Source organism: Nerophis ophidion, unplaced genomic scaffold (assembly GCF_033978795.1).
Source record: "Nerophis ophidion isolate RoL-2023_Sa unplaced genomic scaffold, RoL_Noph_v1.0 HiC_scaffold_36, whole genome shotgun sequence".
Classification (NCBI taxonomy): Eukaryota; Metazoa; Chordata; class Actinopteri; order Syngnathiformes; family Syngnathidae; genus Nerophis; species Nerophis ophidion.
In genome coordinates, this window is record NW_026906958.1 from 451,642 (window position 1) to 477,315 (window position 25,674).

General features: G+C 38.2%; 2 protein-coding genes across 3 annotated transcripts in view; one reads left to right on the forward strand and one right to left on the reverse strand.

Moving 5' to 3' along the window:
- LOC133546675 (oocyte zinc finger protein XlCOF22-like) overlaps positions 1 to 8,752 on the forward strand; it is a 125,094-nt gene extending 116,342 nt beyond the window's left edge. For both annotated transcript variants that reach the window (XM_061892466.1, XM_061892467.1), the window contains one exon: positions 6,738 to 8,752. In XM_061892466.1, coding sequence (XP_061748450.1) covers positions 6,738 to 8,272 — 1,535 coding nt within the window. In that variant the 3' untranslated portion in view covers positions 8,273 to 8,752. The remainder of the gene's footprint in view (positions 1 to 6,737) is intronic.
- LOC133546680 (oocyte zinc finger protein XlCOF8.4-like) overlaps positions 1 to 25,674 on the reverse strand; it is a 388,650-nt gene that overhangs the window by 28,496 nt on the left and 334,480 nt on the right. The gene's annotated exons all lie outside the window — the stretch shown is intronic.

Here is a 25,674-nt window from a genome sequence, read left to right on the forward strand (position 1 = left end):
CATGGATGCATAAAACATGATACATCACACATGCATGCATACAACATGATACATCACACATGCATGTATACAACATGATACATCACACATGCATGCATACAACATGATACATCACACATGCCTGCATACAACATGATACATCACACATGCATGCATACAACATGATACATCACACATACAACATGATACATCACACTTGCATGCATACAACATGATACATCACACATGCATGCATACAACATGATACATCACACATGCATGCATACAACATGATACATCACACTTGCATGCATACAACATGATACATCACACATGCATGCATACAACATGATACATCACACATGGATGCATACATCATGATACATCCCACATGCATGCATACAACATGATACATCACACATGCATACAACATGATACATCACACATGCATGCATACAACATGATACATCACACATGGATGCATACAACATGATACATCACACATGCATGCATACAACATGATACATCACACATGCATGCATACAACATGATACATCACACATACAACATGATACATCACACTTGCATGCATACAACATGATACATCACACATGCATGCATACAACATGATACATCACACATGCATGCATACAACATGATACATCACACATGCATGCATACAACATGATACATCACACATGCATGCATACAACATGATACATCACACATGCATGCATACAACATGATACATCACACATGCATGCATACAACATGATACATCACACATACAACATGATACATCACACTTGCATGCATACAACATGACCCATCACACATGCATGCATACAACATGATACATCACACATACAACATGATACATCACACTTGCATGCATACAACATGATACATCACACATGCATGCATACAACATGATACATCACACATGCATGCATACAACATGATACATCACACATGCATGCATACAACATGGTACATCACACATGCATGCATACAACATGATACATCACACATGCATACAACATGATACATCACACATGCATGCATACAACATGATACATCACACATGGATGCATACATCATGATACATCCCACATGCATGCATACAACATGATACATCACACATGCATACAACATGATACATCACACATGCATGCATACAACATGATACATCACACATGCATGCATACAACATGATACATCACACATACAACATGATACATCACACTTGCATGCATACAACATGATACATCACACATGCATGCATACAACATGATACATCACACATGCATGCATACAACATGATACATCACACATACAACATGATACATCACACATGCATGCATACAACATGATACATCACACATGCATGCATACAACATGATACATCACACATACAACATGATACATCACACATGCATGCATACAACATGATACATCACACATGCATGCATACAACATGATACATCACACATACAACATGATACATCACACTTGCATGCATACAACATGACACATCACACATGCATGTATACAACATGATACATCACACATACAACATGATACATCACACTTGCATGCATACAACATGATACATCACACATGCATGCATACAACATGATACATCACACATGCATGCATACAACATGATACATCACACTTGCATGCATACAACATGATACATCACACATGCATGCATACAACATGATACATCACACATGGATGCATACAACATGATACATCACACATGCATGCATACAACATGATACATCACACATGCATGCATACAACATGATACATCACACATACAACATGATACATCACACTTGCATGCATACAACATGATACATCACACATGCATGCATACAACATGATACATCACACATGCATGCATACAACATGATACATCACACTTGCATGCATACAACATGATACATCACACATGCATGCATACAACATGATACATCACACATGGATGCATACAACATGATACATCACACATGCATGCATACAACATGATACATCACACATGCATGCATACAACATGATACATCACACATGCCTGCATACAACTTGATACATCACACATGCATGCATACCACATGATACATCACACATACATGCATACAACATGATACATCACACATACAACATGATACATCACACATGCATGCATACAACATGATACATCACACATGCATGCATACAACATGATACATCACACATGAATGCATACAACATGATACATCACACATGGATGCATAAAACATGATACATCACACATGCATGCATACAACATGATACATCACACATGCATGCATACAACATGATACATCACACATGCATGCATACAACATGATACATCACACATGAATGCATACAACATGATACATCACACATGGATGCATAAAACATGATACATCACACATGCATGCATACAACATGATACATCACACATGCATGTATACAACATGATACATCACACATGCATGCATACAACATGATACATCACACATGCCTGCATACAACATGATACATCACACATGCATGCATACAACATGATACATCACACATACAACATGATACATCACACTTGCATGCATACAACATGATACATCACACATGCATGCATACAACATGATACATCACACATGCATGCATACAACATGATACATCACACTTGCATGCATACAACATGATACATCACACATGCATGCATACAACATGATACATCACACATGGATGCATACATCATGATACATCCCACATGCATGCATACAACATGATACATCACACATGCATACAACATGATACATCACACATGCATGCATACAACATGATACATCACACATGGATGCATACAACATGATAAATCACACATGCATGCATACAACATGATACATCACACATGCATGCATACAACATGATACATCACACATACAACATGATACATCACACTTGCATGCATACAACATGATACATCACACATGCATGCATACAACATGATACATCACACATGCATGCATACAACATGATACATCACACATGCATGCATACAACATGATACATCACACATGCATGCATACAACATGATACATCACACATGCATGCATACAACATGATACATCACACATACAACATGATACATCACACATGCATGCATACAACATGATACATCACACATGCATGCATACAACATGATACATCACACATACAACATGATACATCACACTTGCATGCATACAACATGACCCATCACACATGCATGCATACAACATGATACATCACACATACAACATGATACATCACACTTGCATGCATACAACATGATACATCACACATGCATGCATACAACATGATACATCACACATGCATGCATACAACATGATACATCACACATGCATGCATACAACATGATACATCACACATGCATGCATACAACATGATACATCACACATACAACATGATACATCACACATGCATGCATACAACATGATACATCACACATGCTTGCATACAACATGATACATCACACATACAACATGATACATCACACTTGCATGCATACAACATGACACATCACACATGCATGTATACAACATGATACATCACACATACAACATGATACATCACACTTGCATGCATACAACATGATACATCACACATGCATGCATACAACATGATACATCACACATGGATGCATACAACATGATACATCACACATGCATGCATACAACATGATACATCACACATGCATGCATACAACATGATACATCACACATACAACATGATACATCACACTTGCATGCATACAACATGATACATAACACATGCATGCATACAACATGATACATCACACATGCATGCATACAACATGATACATCACACTTGCATGCATACAACATGATACATCACACATGCATGCTTACAACATGATACATCACACATGCATGCATACAACATGATACATCACACTTGCATGCATACAACATGATACATCACACATGCATGCATACAACATGATACATCACACATGGATGCATACAACATGATACATCACACATGCATGCATACAACATGATACATCACACATGCATGCATACAACATGATACATCACACATGCATGCATACCACATGATACATCACACATACATGCATACAACATGATACATCACACATACAACATGATACATCACACATGGATGCATACAACATGATACATCACACATGCATGCATACAACATGATACATCACACATGCATGTATACAACATGATACATCACACATGGATGCATACAACATGATACATCACACATGCATGCATACAACATGATACATCACACATGCATGCATACAACATGATACATCACACATGGATGCATACAACATGATACATCACACATGCATGCATACAACATGATACATCACACATGCAAGTATACAACATGATACATCACACATGCATGCATACAACATGATACATCACACATGCATGCATACAACATGATACATCACACATACAACATGATACATCACACTTGCATGCATACAACATGACCCATCACACATGCATGCATACAACATGATACATCACACATACAACATGATACATCACACTTGCATGCATACAACATGATACATCACACATGCATGCATACAACATGATACATCACACATGCATGCATACAACATGATACATCACACATGCATGCATACAACATGATACATCACACATGCATGCATACAACATGATACATCACACATACAACATGATACATCACACATGCATGCATACAACATGATACATCACACATGCTTGCATACAACATGATACATCACACATACAACATGATACATCACACTTGCATGCATACAACATGACACATCACACATGCATGTATACAACATGATACATCACACATACAACATGATACATCACACTTGCATGCATACAACATGATACATCACACATGCATGCATACAACATGATACATCACACATGGATGCATACAACATGATACATCACACATGCATGCATACAACATGATACATCACACATGCATGCATACAACATGATACATCACACATACAACATGATACATCACACTTGCATGCATACAACATGATACATCACACATGCATGCATACAACATGATACATCACACATGCATGCATACAACATGATACATCACACTTGCATGCATACAACATGATACATCACACATGCATGCTTACAACATGATACATCACACATGCATGCATACAACATGATACATCACACTTGCATGCATACAACATGATACATCACACATGCATGCATACAACATGATACATCACACATGGATGCATACAACATGATACATCACACATGCATGCATACAACATGATACATCACACATGCATGCATACAACATGATACATCACACATGCATGCATACCACATGATACATCACACATACATGCATACAACATGATACATCACACATACAACATGATACATCACACATGGATGCATACAACATGATACATCACACATGCATGCATACAACATGATACATCACACATGCATGTATACAACATGATACATCACACATGGATGCATACAACATGATACATCACACATGCATGCATACAACATGATACATCACACATGCATGCATACAACATGATACATCACACATGGATGCATACAACATGATACATCACACATGCATGCATACAACATGATACATCACACATGCAAGTATACAACATGATACATCACACATGCATGCATACAACATGATACATCACACATGCATGCATACAACATGATACATCACACATGGATGCATACAACATGATACAGTCAGGACAAAAAAAGCATGTTGGTTTGAGAACTTAAAAAAATCCCAGTTTTCCCGAGATTCAAACTCTTCAACATTCAAACTATTCTTACATTCATACTACATTCTGTCAACCTTTCAGTTCAGCTTCAGCATTGGAGCATTCACACACAATTCTTTCAGGAATTTCTTCATCTACTTAATATTATTATAATAATTAAATGTAGCTTACCACATTGAGTGGGTGGACTGCATGAATGATGTCTTCTCAGTTCTCACTGCAACGCAATTTGAGTGTCTAGAAACACTTTAAATTAATTCAATATTACTATTATTAATAAGGTAAACAAGTTATCTTTTGAAGGAGTAGTCAGTAATCTGATTACTTCTTCCCAGTTTAACTGTGGTGACACTATCTAAATGAAAGTAAAACAGATGTCATATTTTTTGGACAACATGTTTGACCTCGAACAGTACAGTAGAAAATGGATGGATGGATGTTGACTATGCTCATGCTATTTTTAGTGTGACATGTCTCTAAAGATGAATGTGAAAATGACAGTAATTATTGTCCACCAGCAGGGGGAGCTCATCACTAGTACTACTGCGTGGAGGCTGGCATGTGGTACATTATTTCCTGTGTGTGTATGACTTATTCAGAGAGAGAACAGCACACTAGTATGGATTGCAGGAATTAATTTGAGGATGTTTTTATATGAATAAGGTGGATTGGATGTTGGCCTGGGAAGGCATTCCCCTGAAGGTCTTCTTCATGTGTCAGCTGGAAGTACCCTGACTGCTGTGAGGGGAAACTGATGAGATTGTGAGATCATATGTTGGTGCAGGACAATGTCTCATGTGACTGAGCAAAGCTGGACTTTTATAAAGAAAGTTTGTTTTCTCCTGTCCCGCAGACCTCAATGAAGAACATCTTTTTCGTGAGCAGGAAGAGGAACCACAGCCCCCCCACATTAAAGAGGAAGTTGAGACGCCACAGACCCATAATGTTAAACTGACCCTTCACATTAAAGGGCAAGCGGAGGACCCACTGAACTTACACATCAAAAATAAAGAGGAGGACCCACTGACCCCTCACATTAAACAGGAAGAGGAGGACCCACTGAACCCTCACATTAAAGAGGAAGAGGAAGACCAAGATACGCCGCACATTAAAGAGGAAGAGGAGGACCAAGAGCCGCCGCACATTAAAGAGGAAGAGGAGGAAGAGGGCATCAGTCAGCCTAAATGGTTGGAGGAGTTCCCAGTGACTGGTGTCCCTGTGAAGAGTGAAGATGATGAGGTGAAAGGTGAAAGTGAGGAGAGGGGAGGGGGGGAGCCTCCAAGCAGCAGCTCAACACAACACATGACAACAGAAGCTGATGGAGACCACTGTGGAGGATCACAAGCAGACAAGCTCTTAGCTCCACTATCAGATAGTGAGGACACAACGTCACACTCTCCTGACACTGATGATGAAGACTCTAAAGATGATAAGACATGTCACACTGACAACACTTACTTCACATGTTCTCACTGTCACAAAACTTTTAAAGACCGTCGCAATATGAAAAGACACATGAGAACACACACTGGAGAAAAACCTTTTTCTTGCTCAGAATGTAGTAAAGGTTTTACACGAAGTCAACATTTGAAAGTACACATGAGAACACACACTAGTGAAAAACCTTTTTCCTGTTCAATCTGTGGTAAAGGTTTTACTGAAAGTAAGAATTTGGACAGACACAAAAGAACACACACTGGTGAAAAACCTTTTTCTTGTTCAATCTGTGGTAAAGGTTTTACAGAAAGTAATAATTTGAAAAGACACACTAGAACACACACTGGAGAAAAACCTTTTTCCTGTTCGACCTGTGGTAAAGGTTTTACAAGAAGTACAGATGTGAAAACACACATGAGAACACACACTAGTGAAAAACCTTTTTCTTGTTCAATCTGTGGTAAAGGTTTTACAGAAAGTCAGAATGTGAAAGTACACATGAGAACACACACTGGTGAAAAAACTTTTCCCTGTTCAATCTGTGGTAAAGGTTTTACAAGAAGTCAGAGTTTGAAAGTACACATGAGAACACACACTGGTGAAAAAGCTTTTTCTTGTTCAACCTGTGGTAAAGGTTTTACACAAAGTCAAAATATGAAAAGACACATGAGAACACACACTGGTGAAAAATCACATTCCTGTTCAACCTGTGGTAAAGGTTTTACACACAGTCAGAGTTTGAAAGTACACATGAGAACACACACTGGTGAAAAATCACATTCCTGTTCAATCTGCAACAGAAGCTTTGGTGACCGATCAAACCTTGTAAGACACATGAGAAGACACCCAGGAGAGAAAGTGTTGAGTTGCGGTGTGTGTGGTGAAAGATTGTCTTCTAAGTACCAGTGTAAGAAACACAAGTGTGCTGGTGAGAACAGCAGCAGCAAATGAAACTGCAGGATTTGAAATAAACTGTCCAGACTTTCATTTTGACTTTCTAACAACATCAGCACATATAACATGTGTGACATTGTTGTTTGTCTAACAATCTTTTTAATATGATCTTTACATTTATAGATTAGACAGTTTGAAATATAAAAGTATTACATATTTGTACTTGTAATTTTTGATAATCCCATAGATTATCACCTTTATATGATATACATATGTACTGGTTCACATCTGAAACATCTTCTGGACCACTTCAGGAAGCATATTATTATTTACTTTATACATCATTTGAACAGTTGTCTTTTATACAATTTTAAAATGTGTGACTTTATGAATCATTTGTTGGGTCTCTATAATCCATTTTATTAATCATCTTTACTACTCTCTTTTGTAATATGATGATTGTGTTGTGATTTTTTTATACTTTAACTTAATATGTATGTACTTGTACGTTTATGCAATAAAAAGTGAGAGAAAATGGCTGAGTTGTTTGTGGAAGGATGTTTTGTTTTTACTAACATACATTTGTGGGTTAAAAAAAAATCCCCACTATTGTGTTTTAAACATTCTTTACCTTTTTTAACATCCCCAAAACAATATCAATCAAAGTTTGGAATGTCAGGCAAAAGCCAATATTGTACATCATCTCACAGAGCTTTATTTTGCATACATTCATGAAAAAAAAAAGTTTAATTTGTTTCCCTATCACAGAACGAACAAGTGTTGTCTTCAATTGCAAAACAACATCTTAAAAAATATTTTGAATTTTTTCCTTAAATTAACTCCTTGGCGTTTGGAAGAATGGAAACTTTCAAATTATGAGTTTTATTTTTTTGTTCCGGAGAAAATACAATAAAGAAGAAATGGTAAATAATTAAAAAAAAAATATATATATATATTTACTGGAATTACAATATTTTGAACAAAAGCCTTTATAATTGCTTAAAATATTGTGTCTGTTTGCAGGTCGTACTTAATGAAATCTTCAAATAATAAAATACTTTATCAGTCAATAAGTGCATCAGTGACCAAATACCTTTTTCAAACCATTGCTGTACAAAGATGGATTTGTTTCTCATTTTAATATAAGAACAATTCCATAGTGGAGTATTGTGTGTGATGAAGTTGTGTTTGTAAATTAGTTTCCAGTACAACAACACTTGCTGGTAGGGATGGGTACTGTTCACTTCTAATTCCATGTTTTATGTGTTATATATGTCAATATATTGTGTGTTTGTATTTTGCCAACATGGTAGAATCACATGGGGCTTCACGGTGGAAGAGGGGTTAGTGCGTCTGCCTCACAATACGAAGTTCCTGCAGTCCTGGGTTCAAATCCAGGCTCGGGATCTTTCTGTGTGGAGTTTGCATGTTCTCCCCGTGAATGCGTGGGTTCCCTCCGGGTACTCCGGCTTCCTCCCACTTCCAAAGACATGCACCTGGGGATAGGTTGATTGGCAACACTAAATGGTCCCTAGTGTGTGAATGTGAGTGTGAATGTTGTCTGTCTGTCTGTGTTGGCCCTGCGATGAGGTGGCGACTTGTCCAGGGTGTACCCTGCCTTCCGCCCGATTGTAGCTGAGATAGGCGCCAGCGCCCCCCGCGACCCCGAAAGGGAATAAGCGGTAGAAAATGGATGGATGGATGGTAGAATCACATGATAGGCAGGTTGTATCATGTTTTTCTGTCACCTTGAGGAAATGGCATAAAGAAGAAGATGACAATATAATGTCACTTGGACAATGATGTACAGCAGTGGTCCCCAACCACCGATTGGTACCGGGCCGCAGAAGAATTTTTTATAAAAAAAAAAATTCTTAAATCAACAAAAAAAACACAATATACACTTACAATTAGTGCACTAACCACAAAAACCTCCCTTTTTCATGACAAAGAAGAAAAAAAGAAAAAAAAAGGACCCCCCTGATTCTAGTGGCATTTAAAAAACTGTTTTTATTCTCTCTCCATATTCCCAACTGACCACAAGACTCAAAAGACAACATTTTCGATGGAGCTTGGGGGGTTTATCACTTGTCGAATTTCCCGGCAAATCTGTACTGCTTCCTGAAGCGGTCACGGGGCTTCTTACGTCATCATTTCTGGCTCCTCCCCTGAATGAAATAGGCCTCCATACACGCCTGGTGGAAACACCCCCTCCATTAGTCCACACACGCCTCCAAGCCTCCGCACCATCGGAAGCGGACCAAGGATCGCTGGCTGACACCGATATATCAATTTAATAGCATGACACATAGATAGAAAAAATACAAAAAAATGGAAAAAAGCCGATAGGGCTGGGCGATCAAACAATGTCAGTATATATTGCAAAAGACATCAAATCGAAACCAATTAAAAAAATAGTCATTTGAAAAAAATACATAGGGCTGGGCTGTAAAACAATACAATATATATAATGATAGACACATGACTGATGTTAAAAAAGTAGGAAAATGGCCAATAGGGCTGGCTGATAAAACTAGACAAGGACTGGGGGGAGAGCACGCTAGAGAGAGAGAGGGAGAGAGCGAGAGAGAGAGAGAGAGAGAGAGAGAGAGAGAGAGGGAGAAAACCAAACTTATGAAGAGGGAACGTGCGCCCTCCTGTGGACTTCTGCTGCAACTGCACACACAAAGAACTTCATTACTTCCAAGTGTGCCTTATTTAGTGTCCCAGACTTCCAATTCCTCCTTTACATGTTTAGTGTATAAGTATTAATTAAACAACTGTTTAATATATGAATATTAAAAACTTGTTTAGTGTATAAATATTAAATACATGTTTAGTGTATAAATTACATATATATATATTTATATATATATATATATATATATATATATATATATATATATATATATACAGAGAGAGAGAGAGAGAGAGAGCGAGCGAGAGAGAGAGAGACGGAGAGAGAAAGAGAGAGAGAGAGAGAGTGAGATATATATATATATGTATATATATATATATATAGAGAGAGAGAGAGAGAGAGAGAGAGAGAGAGAGAGAGAGAGAGAGAGAGAGAGAGAGAAAGAGAGACCAGACTTATTAAGAGGGAACGTGTGCCCTCCTGTGGACTTCTGCTGCAACTGCACACATAAATAAATTCATTACTTCCAAGTGTGCCTTATTTAGTGTCCCAGACTTCCAATTCCTCCTTTACATGTTTAGTGTATAAGTATTAATTAAACAAATGTTTAATATATGTATATTAAAAACTTGTTTAGTGTATAAATATTAAATACATGTTTAGCGTATAAATTACATATATATATATTTATATATATATGTATATATATATATATACAGAGAGAGAGAGAGAGAGAGAGAGAGAGAGAGAGCGAGCGAGAGAGAGAGAGACGGAGAGAGAAAGAGAGAGAGAGAGAGAGTGAGATATACATATATATATATATATATATATATATATAGAGAGAGAGAGAGAGAGAGAGAGAGAGAGAGAGAGAGAGAAAGAGAGACCAGACTTATTAAGAGGGAACGTGTGCCCTCCTGTGGACTTCTGCTGCAACTGCACACACAAAGAACTTCATTACTTCCAAGTGTGCCTTATTTAGTGTCCCAGACTTCCAATTCCTCCTTTACATGTTTAGTGTATAAGTATTAATTAAACAACTGTTTAATATATGTATATTAAAAACTTGTTTAGTGTATAAATATCAAATACATGTTTAGCGTATAAATTCAATATATATTTATATATATATTAATATAAATAGAGAGAGAGAGAGAGAGAGAGCCTTATTAAGTCTCCCATACTTCCAATTCCTCCTTTACATGTTTAGTGTATAAATATTAAATACATGTTTAGTGTATAAATTATATATATATATATATATATATATATATATATAGAAATATATATTTAAAGAGAGAGAGAGAGCAAGAGAGAGAAAGACAGAGACAAAGAGAGAGAGAGAGAGAGAGAGAGAGAGAGAGAGAGCGAGAGAGACCATACTTATTAAGAGGGAACGTGCGCCCTCCTGTGGACTTCTGCTGCCTCTGCTGTCGTGGAAATTTCCTAAATACGATCCTTTAGTGACAAATAGCTTTAAAATGATTTATTAGAGTAACAAACAAATAATAACAAGCTTTGCAAAGCGAGACCAAACCAGAACGACACATCCGTTCGTTCCAGCTTGTTCTAACTCTTTTAGAATATGTCATGACAATTATACATTCTCAGAAGTCCCACCCTCCATGCTCATTTACATACAGTATCCCAGTAAAAGAATGCCCAAGGTCCTGTGAAGGGGAGAGGGTGTGGTTTGTCCAGAAGGATGACACAGAAGACAGAGCTTGATCAGATTAGAGGTCTCCTGCAGAACGTCACATTCCTAAGCCTAATAAACAACTTTTGGCGACCCGTTTGAAGAACATCATCAATTAAAACGAGCACAAGTAATTTTCCTATCACAATCCTCCCTTTTATTACCTATAATAAACTACAAACAACAACATTACTAACTAGCGAAAAAAACACACACCAAATAACCCTTAGAAAGTAATAACATGATTAAAAATAAAATTACAAAACGCCACAAAAATACTCAACCTAATCAACATTATAATCAAGTAACATCTCAAAGAACGGATCTTCATTTCCATCCTTGAAATCTACCTCACCTTGTCCCAAGGCTGTGTACTGAACGAACGCAGACGAAATCATACGCGTGATTAGTGATCTTATCAGCGGAATCACACAAACTGACAAGACAAACAATAGAGCTAAGACCACTAGCATAATCGTCCCAATTTGCATTATCCACGAACGCCAGTTTGCTACTCAGGACGGATCCACCACAAAATCTTCTCCTATTGCGTCTCGCAGAGAAGTCAAATTCTGAATACCCTGCGAAATGACGGAATCATCTCCAGTATTGTCTGGAATGTACGTACAGCACCATGAATTCAGCATAGCACAAACTCCTCCGACGCTCGCTACCAAATGGTCTAATACTATACGATTTTGCAAAGTCACTGCCCGTAACGCCTTCATTTCCACTCTGCTCGCCTCCGTAATAGTTACTGTCCAATTTACAAAACCTGAAAACCGATGATTCAGCGTCTCCATTCTAAGCATGAGTTTCCCCACGCCCAGCTGTGGAAACAATGACAATGCCACCTTTTCTCCTGGTGTCCAAAGTTCAAGATCTGCAGGCACATTTGTACCCCAAATCGCATCATGGGGTGCATACTCACGCTTACCCCTATGACTCGGAACAGCTGACACAATGTAAGAGTGGTCAGCAGCTGTTATCATAGCACAACGGCCCATCCAATTCTATGGCAATCTAACATAAACGTTAAAGCCACAAAGCCACAGAACATCCTCCTGAGGCCGCGTGCCAGTTTGATCTGTAAAATAGGGAGAACAGCCCCCTCCTTGCGCAGCCTGTGAAATGTTCAAACTAGTGTTACCGTGATATGTAGTGCATGAACTAGTCACATTTAAACAATACATCAGTGGAATTTGTCCCATCTGCACTGGCGGCTCTCTAAGGCTCCAAGATACCGCATAACACGCACATTTCATACCCGGCCTAATATAAACTGGACCAAAAAGCACATTCGTATCATTATCGGACCACAGATCATAAAAATCTAACTTCGGATCTTCAAGCGAAGACAAAGGTGTCCCCGTATGCGCTTTAACCGTATCATTCAGATTTGCTGCAAAAATGTATAACACATCCTGGGAAAATATCTATAACCCTCCATTACAGGCTTAGGTGTGACATGTGGATTGGACGCCGCTATAGGCATATATGTACAGACATAGCAGTTTGAGACATTATGTGAGTCCGCTACACATTTGTCCTGGTGATTTTGGCCCTCAGCGCCTTCACCTGTGTCTGCAAACTAGTAGTGTTTCTCTAAAGATGTGATGCGAGGGAGGTGTGTGTAACCCTCGTCTCTGCAGCCGCGGATCCTGCCGTAGGAGCCAAAAGCGATTTTACAGCTCCTCACTCCTCTGCGGCCACCGCTACAGGGCCCGAAATCGCCTTGCATTGCGAAGCGTGGACCCACGTCGGCCGTTCTTCCACTTTCACTGCAGTGTGGGTGACGAGGAGAACTTGGAACGGGCCGAGCCAGCCTCATTGTTTCCAGCTCTTCCGTCTGAAGTTCTTGTTAAGCACGAAGTCGCCCGGCACAATGGTGGGTAGAGGATGATCCGCTCGCCCCGAAGCGCCAAAGAGACTTGCCTTCGAATATTAGCAAAACACTTTGTTAAAGATATACAATATCTTACCAGTCCGTGTTCACAGAGGGTCGTCTCAATTGGCGGTCCTGATGGTCCTATCCCCACATTAGGGGGGACTGCAAACAGAATCTCAAAAGGTGACAGGTTATGACGCGTGCACACCTGCATAGGCATGTACATGACAACTATCCGCAAACATTTAGGCCAGCTGAGCTTAGTCTCTTCACAACATTTGGCAAGTTTTAATTGAATTGTTCCGTTTTCTCTTTCAACAGCACCTCCGGATTGTGATGGTAGCTGCAATGAGTTCTCAAATCAATTTGCAAATAATCAGACAATTGCTGTATCACCTCATTTACAAAATGTGAACCATTGTCACTCCATAACTTCTTTGGAATGCCCCACTTTGCCACAATTTCAGTTAAAAGTGCTTTTGCCACTGCAGCGGAAGAAGCATGTTTCGCTGGGAAGGCTTCTACCCATTTTGAAAACATATCAACCATCCATCCACCCATCCATCTTCTACCGCTTATTCCCTTTTGGGATCGCGGGGGGCGCTGACGCCTATCTCAGCTACAATCGGGCGGAAGGCGGGGTACACCCTGGACAAGTCGCCACCTCATCGCAGGGCCGACACAGATACACAGACAACATTCATACTCACATTCACACACTAAGGACCATTTACACATCACTAGACAATATTTTTTCCCTTCACTGGGTGTAAGTTCAATGAAATCCATCATGACATGCTCAAAAGCCCTACTAGGCGGTGGGTGTGCTGCTTGTGGTAATGGTCTAAGTTTACCTGGATTATTTTGAGCACAAATCAAACAACTTTTACAGAGATGTTCTGTGAAAGCGTAAAAGCCCTTAGTAAACCAGAATTGCTGTACTGCTCGACACATCCCTCCCTTTGACACATGGTCCAACCCATCACTCAATTTCACATAACAATCAAACAAGCGTTTAGGAAGACAAGGCTTCCCATCCATCCATCCATTTTCTGCCGCTTATTCCCTTTGGGGTCGCGGGGGGTGCTGGTGCCTATCCCAGCTACAATCGGGCGGAAGGCGGGGTACACCCTGGACAAGTCACCACCGCATCACAGGGCCAACACAGATAGACAGACAACATTCATACAAAGCTTCAGGCGTCAGGGCCAAACCCGGCTCCATCCCGGAAAACAGCACCAGAATTAGCCCATGCCTGTCGTTCCTCGCCCACAAACAACTCGGCACTTGCGTCAACAAGGAGGAAATCTCAGTCGGAGAAGTCACCGCAGTCAAAGTCAGGTGTGCGTCATACTTTTCGTCAGTCGGAGATGCTAATTGCACCGAACGTAGCAAATGAATTTTTGCCGCATAATTAATTCTATATGCATCAACTGATTGTGAATAGAATACATTTTTTCCCGCGTGCAGACGGTTGCCAATCCTTTGCCAAAAAATAGTCATGCATTAAAGGATTTAAATCCCGCCAATTATCAGATTTAGCTTTTGCTATCGGAATGTGCGGACTGGAATTTTCAACATGATCCAATATTTCTTGTGATGGAGTTAATTTTACTGCAACTGCATATTTGCATCCATCAAAATAGACGTCATTAATAAACAAACTATCATTCAAACCATGATAGAATGAAGCTTCCTATTCTTGGTCCGGACCTTCACGAACATGTGACACACAATACATGCTTTCAGATTCAATTCTGTCAGATACTGGATTCAAACAGGGTGATATTGTGCTCTCTAGATCCTGCAAAGCAGTGGTCCTTACCCACCACTGATAGATATAGAGCGGACAATTCACCTCCAATGAGACAAAATTCGACCCATTTGCATTCCTCTCCACTTTGAGGCCTTCTGGCATCGGAATGATTCCGATACCCCATTTTAACATTAAATCACGACCCAACAGATTGATTGGACAAAGATCAGACATTAAAAACAAATGTTTTGTTGTCATTGTACAATCAGCCGTCGCCCATGTACAACGAATTGGTATTGAAAACTTTCTAAGACAGTTTGCCCACTCGCACTAGTGGAAAACATAGTTCTACCACTCAATTTTGTAGAGAATTCACTCGTTTGAATTACGCTGTTTGTCGCTCCAGAATCGACAAGAAACGTCAATGACCTTCCACCCACATCACACACAATCATCTGCATTTTCTTATAGGCTAAGTCCTCACAAAAAGCATACGTCCCAATCATTGGCTGTTCACGCTCTTCTAATTCCCTAATTCTGTCCTGCACCTTAGCAAGCAGCAATGTATCAGTAAAAGCAAGTGCGTCTTCGTTGCAGTTAGCGGTTAGTATGGTGTTGTCGTAAGAGGGTGTGGGTGCAACACTTATCTGTTTCGTTGTCTCAGGTCCCGAGCCGGTCAGTCAATCTGAATTGTTTCTGAGTTGGCCTCCATCCGCTCTGCCCCAATAGTCCCGCTGTCCATCCCGTTTATTCTCAGGACAGTCTCGCCTCCGGTGACCTTCCTTTCCGCACGTGAAACAATAGTTACGGCCACGTCCATCTTTCTTCTTGCCTCCATCCCGCGTTCATTTCACAGTGGCAGTCCTCAAAGTGTTCAAAAATCAGTCCTTGGTGGGGTCCCACAAGTCCCCCATGTCCCAAAAATGCAAAAAAATGAATAAAAAAAACAGGGGCCGGATTTGGACCCCGGCGTGCCATAGCTTGGACACCTATTTCAAAAATTGCCCCCGGCCGGGTATCTTTTCCTTGGAGTTCATAGAGAGCAAATCTAGCAGAAAAATTGGCATTTTAAACAAAGAGAGGGAGTTTGGAGGGGGCAAAACTTCCCGCGTGCACCTCTGCTGCTATCTTTGCCAACTGCTCCGGTCCCAGATGCACCAGCAGAAGTTTTTGTATTTCTGCTCCTGTGGGACGCCATGCCCGACAGAAAGCCTGGAGTGCGGCTGCAAGCGCGTCTCCACCTCTGTGTGGTGACGGCCAGTCTCTGATCGCTTCACGCATTTCCTGGTCCATCTGGTGTAAGACCAAAGCGGGAGTCCCTTGCGGTCCTGGATATTCCATCATCGGAGCCTGGAAGGTTCTGCCACTTCTCAGAGTCCTGCCAGCACTGTCCTCACTCAGAGACATTTTATTCACTTCGTTGGTCACATGTTGAATTGATGAGCCCGATGCTCCTTGATTGTCATCCTGATGTGAGTGGGAGGACCCCGCCGGGGCTGCTGCGCCGTGCCCCGAGACTGCCCGCTGGTAGTTAGTGGGCGAAAACGGCGTTGTGAGGGGTAGAGTTGGGAGCTGCTGGAGCTGGAGCTGGAGGGGTGACATCGGCGGGTGCTGTTGTTGGTGCTGGTGCTGCTGCTGCTGGTCGTAGTGCGGGGGCAGAGTGGGGTAAAGTGGCGTCCAGTCCTCAGAAACCCTTCGACTGCGACTCAGGCCCTGAGATTGGCTCGAAAACAGAGTACTGGGAAAAATATCAGTTGCAAGATCGATCTTTTCTTTATTTTCTGCTTCACTCATCTAATGTTTCTTTATGTTGTTCAAACAATTCAAATCTTTCACACCCACAGTCTTTCCCTTTCGCATGTTGACCTCTTGTAGCGCTAACTTTTCTTTAATTTTACTCAATTGATTCATCCTAAATGAACCAGTCTTGGGAAATCCCAATTCATTCACCCATACTTTCACACACATTAGGGCTCCCTCTACATATTTTCTTTCATTGTGCACATACATGGGAAATCACAATCGAATACCTCAGGCTTAACTTTCCTGGACTACATATTCGAGCTTGTTTTAATTTTCCGCTCTTTTTGTTTAAACTTAACATACTAAAATGTGTGTTGTTTCTTCCGGCCTCTAACCGGGCATACATTCACGGCCTTATAGACACTGTTAATGACGAGACGGCTCCAACCCTAAATCCGTGTTATTTCTTCCGGCCTCTAACCGGGCATATAGATACGTTTTTATGAAGACACGGCTACTTTCATTGGGACTCCAACCCGGCATTAAAATCGGGACTCTAACCCAGGGACTCTAACCCAGCGCTACATTTTGGGACTCTAACCCAGCGCTACAATTGGGACTCTAACCCAGGGACTTTAACCCAGCGCTACAATTGGGACTCTAACCCAGGGACTCTAACCCAGTGCTACAATTGGGACTCTAACCCAGGGACTCTAACCCAGCGCTACAATTGGGACTCTAACCCAGGGACTCTAACCCAGCGCTACATTTTGGGACTCTAACCCATTGACTCTAACCCAGCGCTACATTTTGGGACCCTAACCCAGGGACTCTAACCCAGCGCTACATTTTGGGACTCTAACCCAGGGACTCTAACCCGGCATTAAAAATCGTAGGGAGACGGAAAAAGAACGGCTAATTTCCCATGTATGAAACATATAAATCACTCAAGCTTTGTCACACAAAAAAACCTTTTGTGGAATCGTCTTTTGTTTAAAATTCAAATGTCAGAGATTCGTCTTAAAATTTCAGTCAGGGTGATTCAATTAATTTACCGTTACGATGTTGCAGCGGGTTAAACGTGATCTCGAAGAGACGGCCGTCCGATTCGCAGGGGCCTCGAAAACTCTCCCGTCCTTTCAAATTTCTGGGAAGGAGAAGTCAGCTTTTTTGTGCTGCCGGGTTGATTAGTCCATTTCAGCGGCCTCTGCCAACGGGAACAGCGATCTTCTTGGGATCCCGCTTCTGCACACCAACTTGTCGTGGAAATTTCTTAAAGACGATCCTTTAGTGACAAATAGCTTTAAAATAATTTATCAAAGTAACAAACAAATAATAACAAGCTTTGCAAAGCGAGACCAAACCAGAACGACACATCCGTTCGTTCCAGCTTGTTCTAAATCTTTTAGAATATGTCATGACAATATTATATTCTCAGAAGCCCCACCCTCCATGCTCATTTACATACAGTACACCAGTGGAATGAATACCCAAAGTCCTGTGAAGAAGGAGAGGGTGTCGTTTGCCCAGAAGGGGAGGGGGGTCACTCGGGAAAGGGCAACAGTTTAGCACGGGGGGGTACCAGGGAGAGAAAACACACATGTCCAGGTCAACTAAAGTCCACATGTCACATCAAAGACACAGGAGCCAGACCTTGATCAGATAAGAGATCTCCTGCTGAGTGTCACATTTCTGAGTCTAATAAACAACTTTTGGTATCCAGTTCAAAGAAAATCATCTATTTAAACGAGTATAAGTATTTTTTTTATCACACTGTCCTAGGTAAATACATTATAATAATAATAATGGATTAGATTTATATTGCGCTTTTCTATTGTTAGATACTCAAAGCGCTCACAGAAAAGTGGGAACCCATCATTCATTCACACGATGGTGGTGGTAAGCTACATCTGTAGCCACAGCTGCCCTGGGGTAGACTGACGGAAGCGTGGCTGCCAGTTTGCACCTACGGCCCCTCCGACCACCACCTATCATTCATTCATCATCTATTCACCAGTGTGAGCGGCACCGGGGGCAAGGGTGAAGTGTCCTGCCCAAGGACACAACGGCAGCGATTTGGATGTCAATAGGTGGGAAGCGAACCTGCAACCCTCAGGTTTCTGGCACGGCCGCTCTACCCACTACGCCATGCCGCCCCCAACTGCCAACGACATGTACTCTGCCTCACATGTGGATAAAGCAACAGTAGCTTGTTTTCTTGTTTTCCATGAGATTAGAGAGCTACCTCCGCTTAGACTAGCACAATAACCTGATGTGCTTCTCCTGTCAGACACATCTGAAGCCCAGTCAGCGTCACTGTACACTCTCAATCCCAGTTTTTCACTTTCATTTCTTTTGAAACATAACTTGTTTTCTGCTGTACCTTTGAGGTATCTAAAGACATGTTTTACTGTGTTGGCTCAGCAAAGTGTTGGGATAACTTCCTGACCACAAAACTTCTGTCTGGACGTGTGCATGTGGACAAGTAAATTAGGCTTCCAACTGCCTCCCTGAACCTTCTTTGATCTGTCGTTTTGTCTGCAACATCTGTGTACTCTAGTTTTGGTTCACATGGAGTCTCTCTGGACTTGCAATTTTGCATTTCAAATCTCTCTAAGATGTTGTGAACATATCTCTCTTGAGACATTGTGACTTTACCATTTGTTTGGTCAAAATCTATTCCCAGAAAATGTTTCAATTTTCCTAGATCCTTCATTTTGAATCTTTCAGTGAGCATCATTTTCACACTGTTGAGTACACCATTGTTTTTAGATGCTATGATGAGATGGTCTACCCATACTAGTAAAATCACGTTCTCATAATACTTCTCTCGTAAGTACACACAATGATCAGCAGAATTTTGTACAACACCATTCTCAGTTAGACATGTGTGCAACATTGCATTCCAATTTCTACCGGACTGTTTCAAGCCGTAGAGAGACTTGTGCAATTTACACACTAGCTTTTCACCTGTGACTGATTCTTTGTCGTAGCCTTCTGGCTGTTCGATATGAATTTCACAATCGATCGGAGCGTGAAGATAAGCAGTCTTCACATCAAGCCGGTGCAGCACTAGCTCCTCTTGTGCCGCCTTTTGCATGATCACCCTCACACTTGTCATGTCTGCTGTGGGTGAAAATGTCTCTTTGTAGTCAGTTCCCTTTTCTGACTGTAGCCTTTCGCTACGAACCTCGCTTTGTATTTATCTGTTCCGTCAATGTCACTCTTGAGGCCATAGACCCATTTTCCCCCCACTGTCTGGTGGCAAATGGGTGAGGGTAAAGGTGTCGTTTTCCTCCAGTGACTTTACCTCATCATCCATAGCATTTTTCCACTGCCCTGATTTGTTTGACATTATCGCTTCCTTGTAGGTTTGAGGAATGTCACATACTGCTCTGTAGCCAGAGTCCACGCATGTTACAAATTTGTCCAATGTATCCTCAGTCTCAAAGTCCTGTAAGTGAACCGGCCTCCTCCGGGTTCGTGGTGGGTTCCTTCCATTTACAGTGTCAGGGACTCTGTGCGTTCAGTCTGTTCAGGTAAAGTCTCAGAAACACCCTGTAAACCTTGATCTGGTACATTTTCAACCTTGTCATCATCAACACAAATTTCTCTTTCATTAACCCTGGGGTTTACATCACCATACCCCGTGTATGACTCACATGTTTGTGTTTCTTTTTCTGTTGCAGTTTTGGTTGTGAATTTTACCATTCTGTGTTTCTGAACTTTCTCTTGTTCTGGGTAGTACACTAGGTAGTCTGGGCAGTTTTTATCATAACCCACAAAAACACCCTGCTCACACCTGGAGTCTAGCTTGCCCTTGGCTTGTTGCTGGTAAGCATAGCACACTGATCCAAATGTTTGCATTTTGGAAATGTTTGGTTCTTTCCCTACGAACAACTCGTATGGCGTTTTCTGTGTACGCCTAGAGTAGCATCTGTTCCGTACAAAGGCTGCCGTCTGTACAGCGTAGTTCAACAGGTAAGTTACTTTCTAGCAGTAAGCGTCTACCCATCTCATGAAGGGTTCTCCACCCTCTCTAGGCCGTGCCATTTTAGTGTGGTGAATAGGGTGAAGACGTTTCATGTCTAATCCTATTCTTTATTAACAGTGCCTGGAACTCTTTGCTTGTATACTCAGAAGCATTATCTGATCTGATGCACCGAACCTCACTGTATGGTGCTACGTCAGCTAAGAACCGTTCTGTTGCGAGACCTGCATTACTCTTAGACCTTAGAAAGTACACCATCATGGTACCAGAATAGTCATCAGTAAATATTTGTGCATATTTGTGACCATTGATGCTAGGCGTTTGCATGAGACCGGCTAGGTCAGTGTGGACTAGCTCCAAGGGTTTCTTAGCCCACCTGTCAGGCTCCTTGTTTCTCGTCTGGGTAAATTTGCCTTTTGTGCACACTTCACATAATTGTGCTGGTTTAGCCGCACTCCCTATTATCTCCATGCCTCTCACTACACCTTATAAGTTCTGCACATCTTCATAATTACAATGGCCCAACATTTTATGCCAGGTTTGTACATCATGACACACTTTACATTGATCAATATCAGTTTGAACAGTAGGCAAGTAATACAGATGACCACTTTGGTGTATGTCAAACCTGCTACCGTCCCTTGTGACCATGCGATTGTCCCCTTTCTCGAAGGTGATCGTCGCTCCTCCATTTGTGGCACGCGGCACGGAAAATATGTCATGTGGATATGTGGGTATCATTATTTAATATTTATACACTAAACATGTATTTAATATTAATACACTAAACATATTTAATTATGTACTAATTATATATTTAATATTCATACAGTATACATGTATTTTTTTAAACATGTATCTAATATGTATACACTAAACATGTATTTAATATCAATACGCTGAACATGTATTTAATAATCATTTACTAAACGTATATGTAATTATATACTAATCATATATTTAATATTCATACAGTAAACATGTATTTATTATCCTCTAAATAAGGCACACTTGGAAATAATGAATTTCTTTATGTGTGCAGTTGCGGCAGAAGTCCACAGGAGGGCGCACGTTCCCTCTTAATAAGTCTGCCCCCCACATAAGTTATGACCTAGTTTTATCGACCAGCCCTATTGGCCTTTTTCCTTCTTCTTATTTTACTTTTCTTTTTATTTATTTTTTTAAATAAGTTAGGTTTCTCATACACGTATATTCATACACTAAACATGTATTTAATATTCATACACTAAACATGTATTTAATATTAATACACTAAACATGTATTTAATATTAATACAAAAACATGTATTTAATGTTCATAAACTAAACATATATTTAATTTTAATACACTAAACATATATTTAATATTTATACACTAAACATGTATTTAATATTCATACACTGAACATGCATTTAATATTTATACATTAAATATGTATTTATTATTCATACGCTGAACATGTATTTAATATTAATTAACTAAACATGTATTTAATATTTATACACTAAACATGTATTTAATATTTATACAAAAAACATGTATTTAATATTCATACACTAAACATGTATTTAATATTTATACAATAAAAAATTATTTAATAATCATAAACTAAACATGTATTTGATATGTATACACTAAACATGTATTTAATATTCATACACTAAACATGTATTTAATATTTATACACTAAACATGTATTTAATATTTATACACTAAACATGTATTTTATATTAATACAAAAACATGTATTTAATTTTAATAAACTAAACATATATTTAATATTAATACACTAAACATGTATTTAATATTTATACACTAAACATGTATTTAATATTAATACAAAAACATGTATTTAATTTTAATAAACTAAACATATATTTAATATTAATACACTAAACATGTATTTAATATTTATACACTAAACATGTATTTAATATTAATACAGTAAACATGTATTTAATATTCATACAATAAACATGTAGTTATTATTCTTACACTTAATATGTATTTAATATTAATACAAAAACATGTATTTAATTTTAATAAACTAAACATATATTTAATATTAATACACTGAACTTGTATTTAATATTCATACATTAAACATGTACTTAATATTAATACACTAAACATGTATTTAATATTAATACAAAAACATGTATTTAATTTTAATAAACTAAACATATATCTAATATTAATACACTAAACTTGTATTTAACATTCATACACTAAACATGTATTTAATATTAATACAAAAACATGTATTTAAATTTAATACACTAAACATGTATTTAATATTAATGCACTAAACATGTATTTAATATTTATACACTAAACATGTATTTAATATTAATACAATAAAAATGTATTTAATAATCATACACTAAACATGTATTTGATATTTATACACTAAACATGTATTTAATATTCATACACTAAACATGTATTTAATATTTATACACTAAACATGTATTTAATATTTATACACTAAACATGTATTTAATTCTAATACAAAACATGTATTTAATTTTAATAAACTGAACACATATTTACTATTAATACACTAAACATGTATTTAATATTTTTACACTAAACGTGTATTTAATATTTATACACCAAACATGTATTTAATATTAATACACCAAACATGTATTTAATATTTATACACTAAACATGTATTTAATATTTATACAAAAACATGTATTTTATATTAATACAAAAACATGTATTTAATTTTAATAAACTAAACATATATTTAATATTTATACACTAAACATGTATTTAATATTTATACACTAAACATGTATTTAATATTAATACAGTAAACATGTATTAAATATTTATACACTAAACATGTATTTAATACTCATACAATAAACATGTAGTTATTATTCTTACACTTAATATGTATTTAATATTAATACAAAAACATGTATTTAATTTTAATAAACTAAACATATATTTAATATTAATACACTAAACTTGTATTTAATATCTATACACTAAACATGTATTTAATATTAATACACTAAACATGTATTTAATATTAATACAAAACATGTATTTAATTTTAATAAACTAAACATGTATTTAATATAAATACACTAAACATGTATTTAACATTCATACACTAAACATGTTTTTAATATTAATACAAAAACATGTATTTAAATTTAATACACTAAACATGTATTTAATATTTATACACTAAACATGTATTTAATATTAATGCACTAAACATGTATTTAATATTTATACACTAAACATGTATTTAATATTAATACAATAAAAATGTATTTAATAATCATACACTGAACATGTATTTGATATTTATACACTAAACATGTATTTAGTATTCATACACTAAACATGTATTTAATATTTATACACTAAACATGTATTTTATAATAATACAAAAACATGTATTTAATTTTAATAAACTAAACATATATTTAATATTAATACACTAAACATGTATTTAATATTTATACACTAAAAATGTATTTAATATTAATACAGTAAACATGTATTAAATATTTATACACTAAACATGTATTTAATATTAATACAAAAACATGTATTTAATTTTAATAAACTAAACATGTATTTAATATTTATACACTAAACATATATTTAATATTTATACACTAAACATGAATTTAATATTCATACACTAAACATGTAGTTATTATTTATACACTAAACATGTATTTAATATTCATACAATAGTCTGCCTCACAATACGA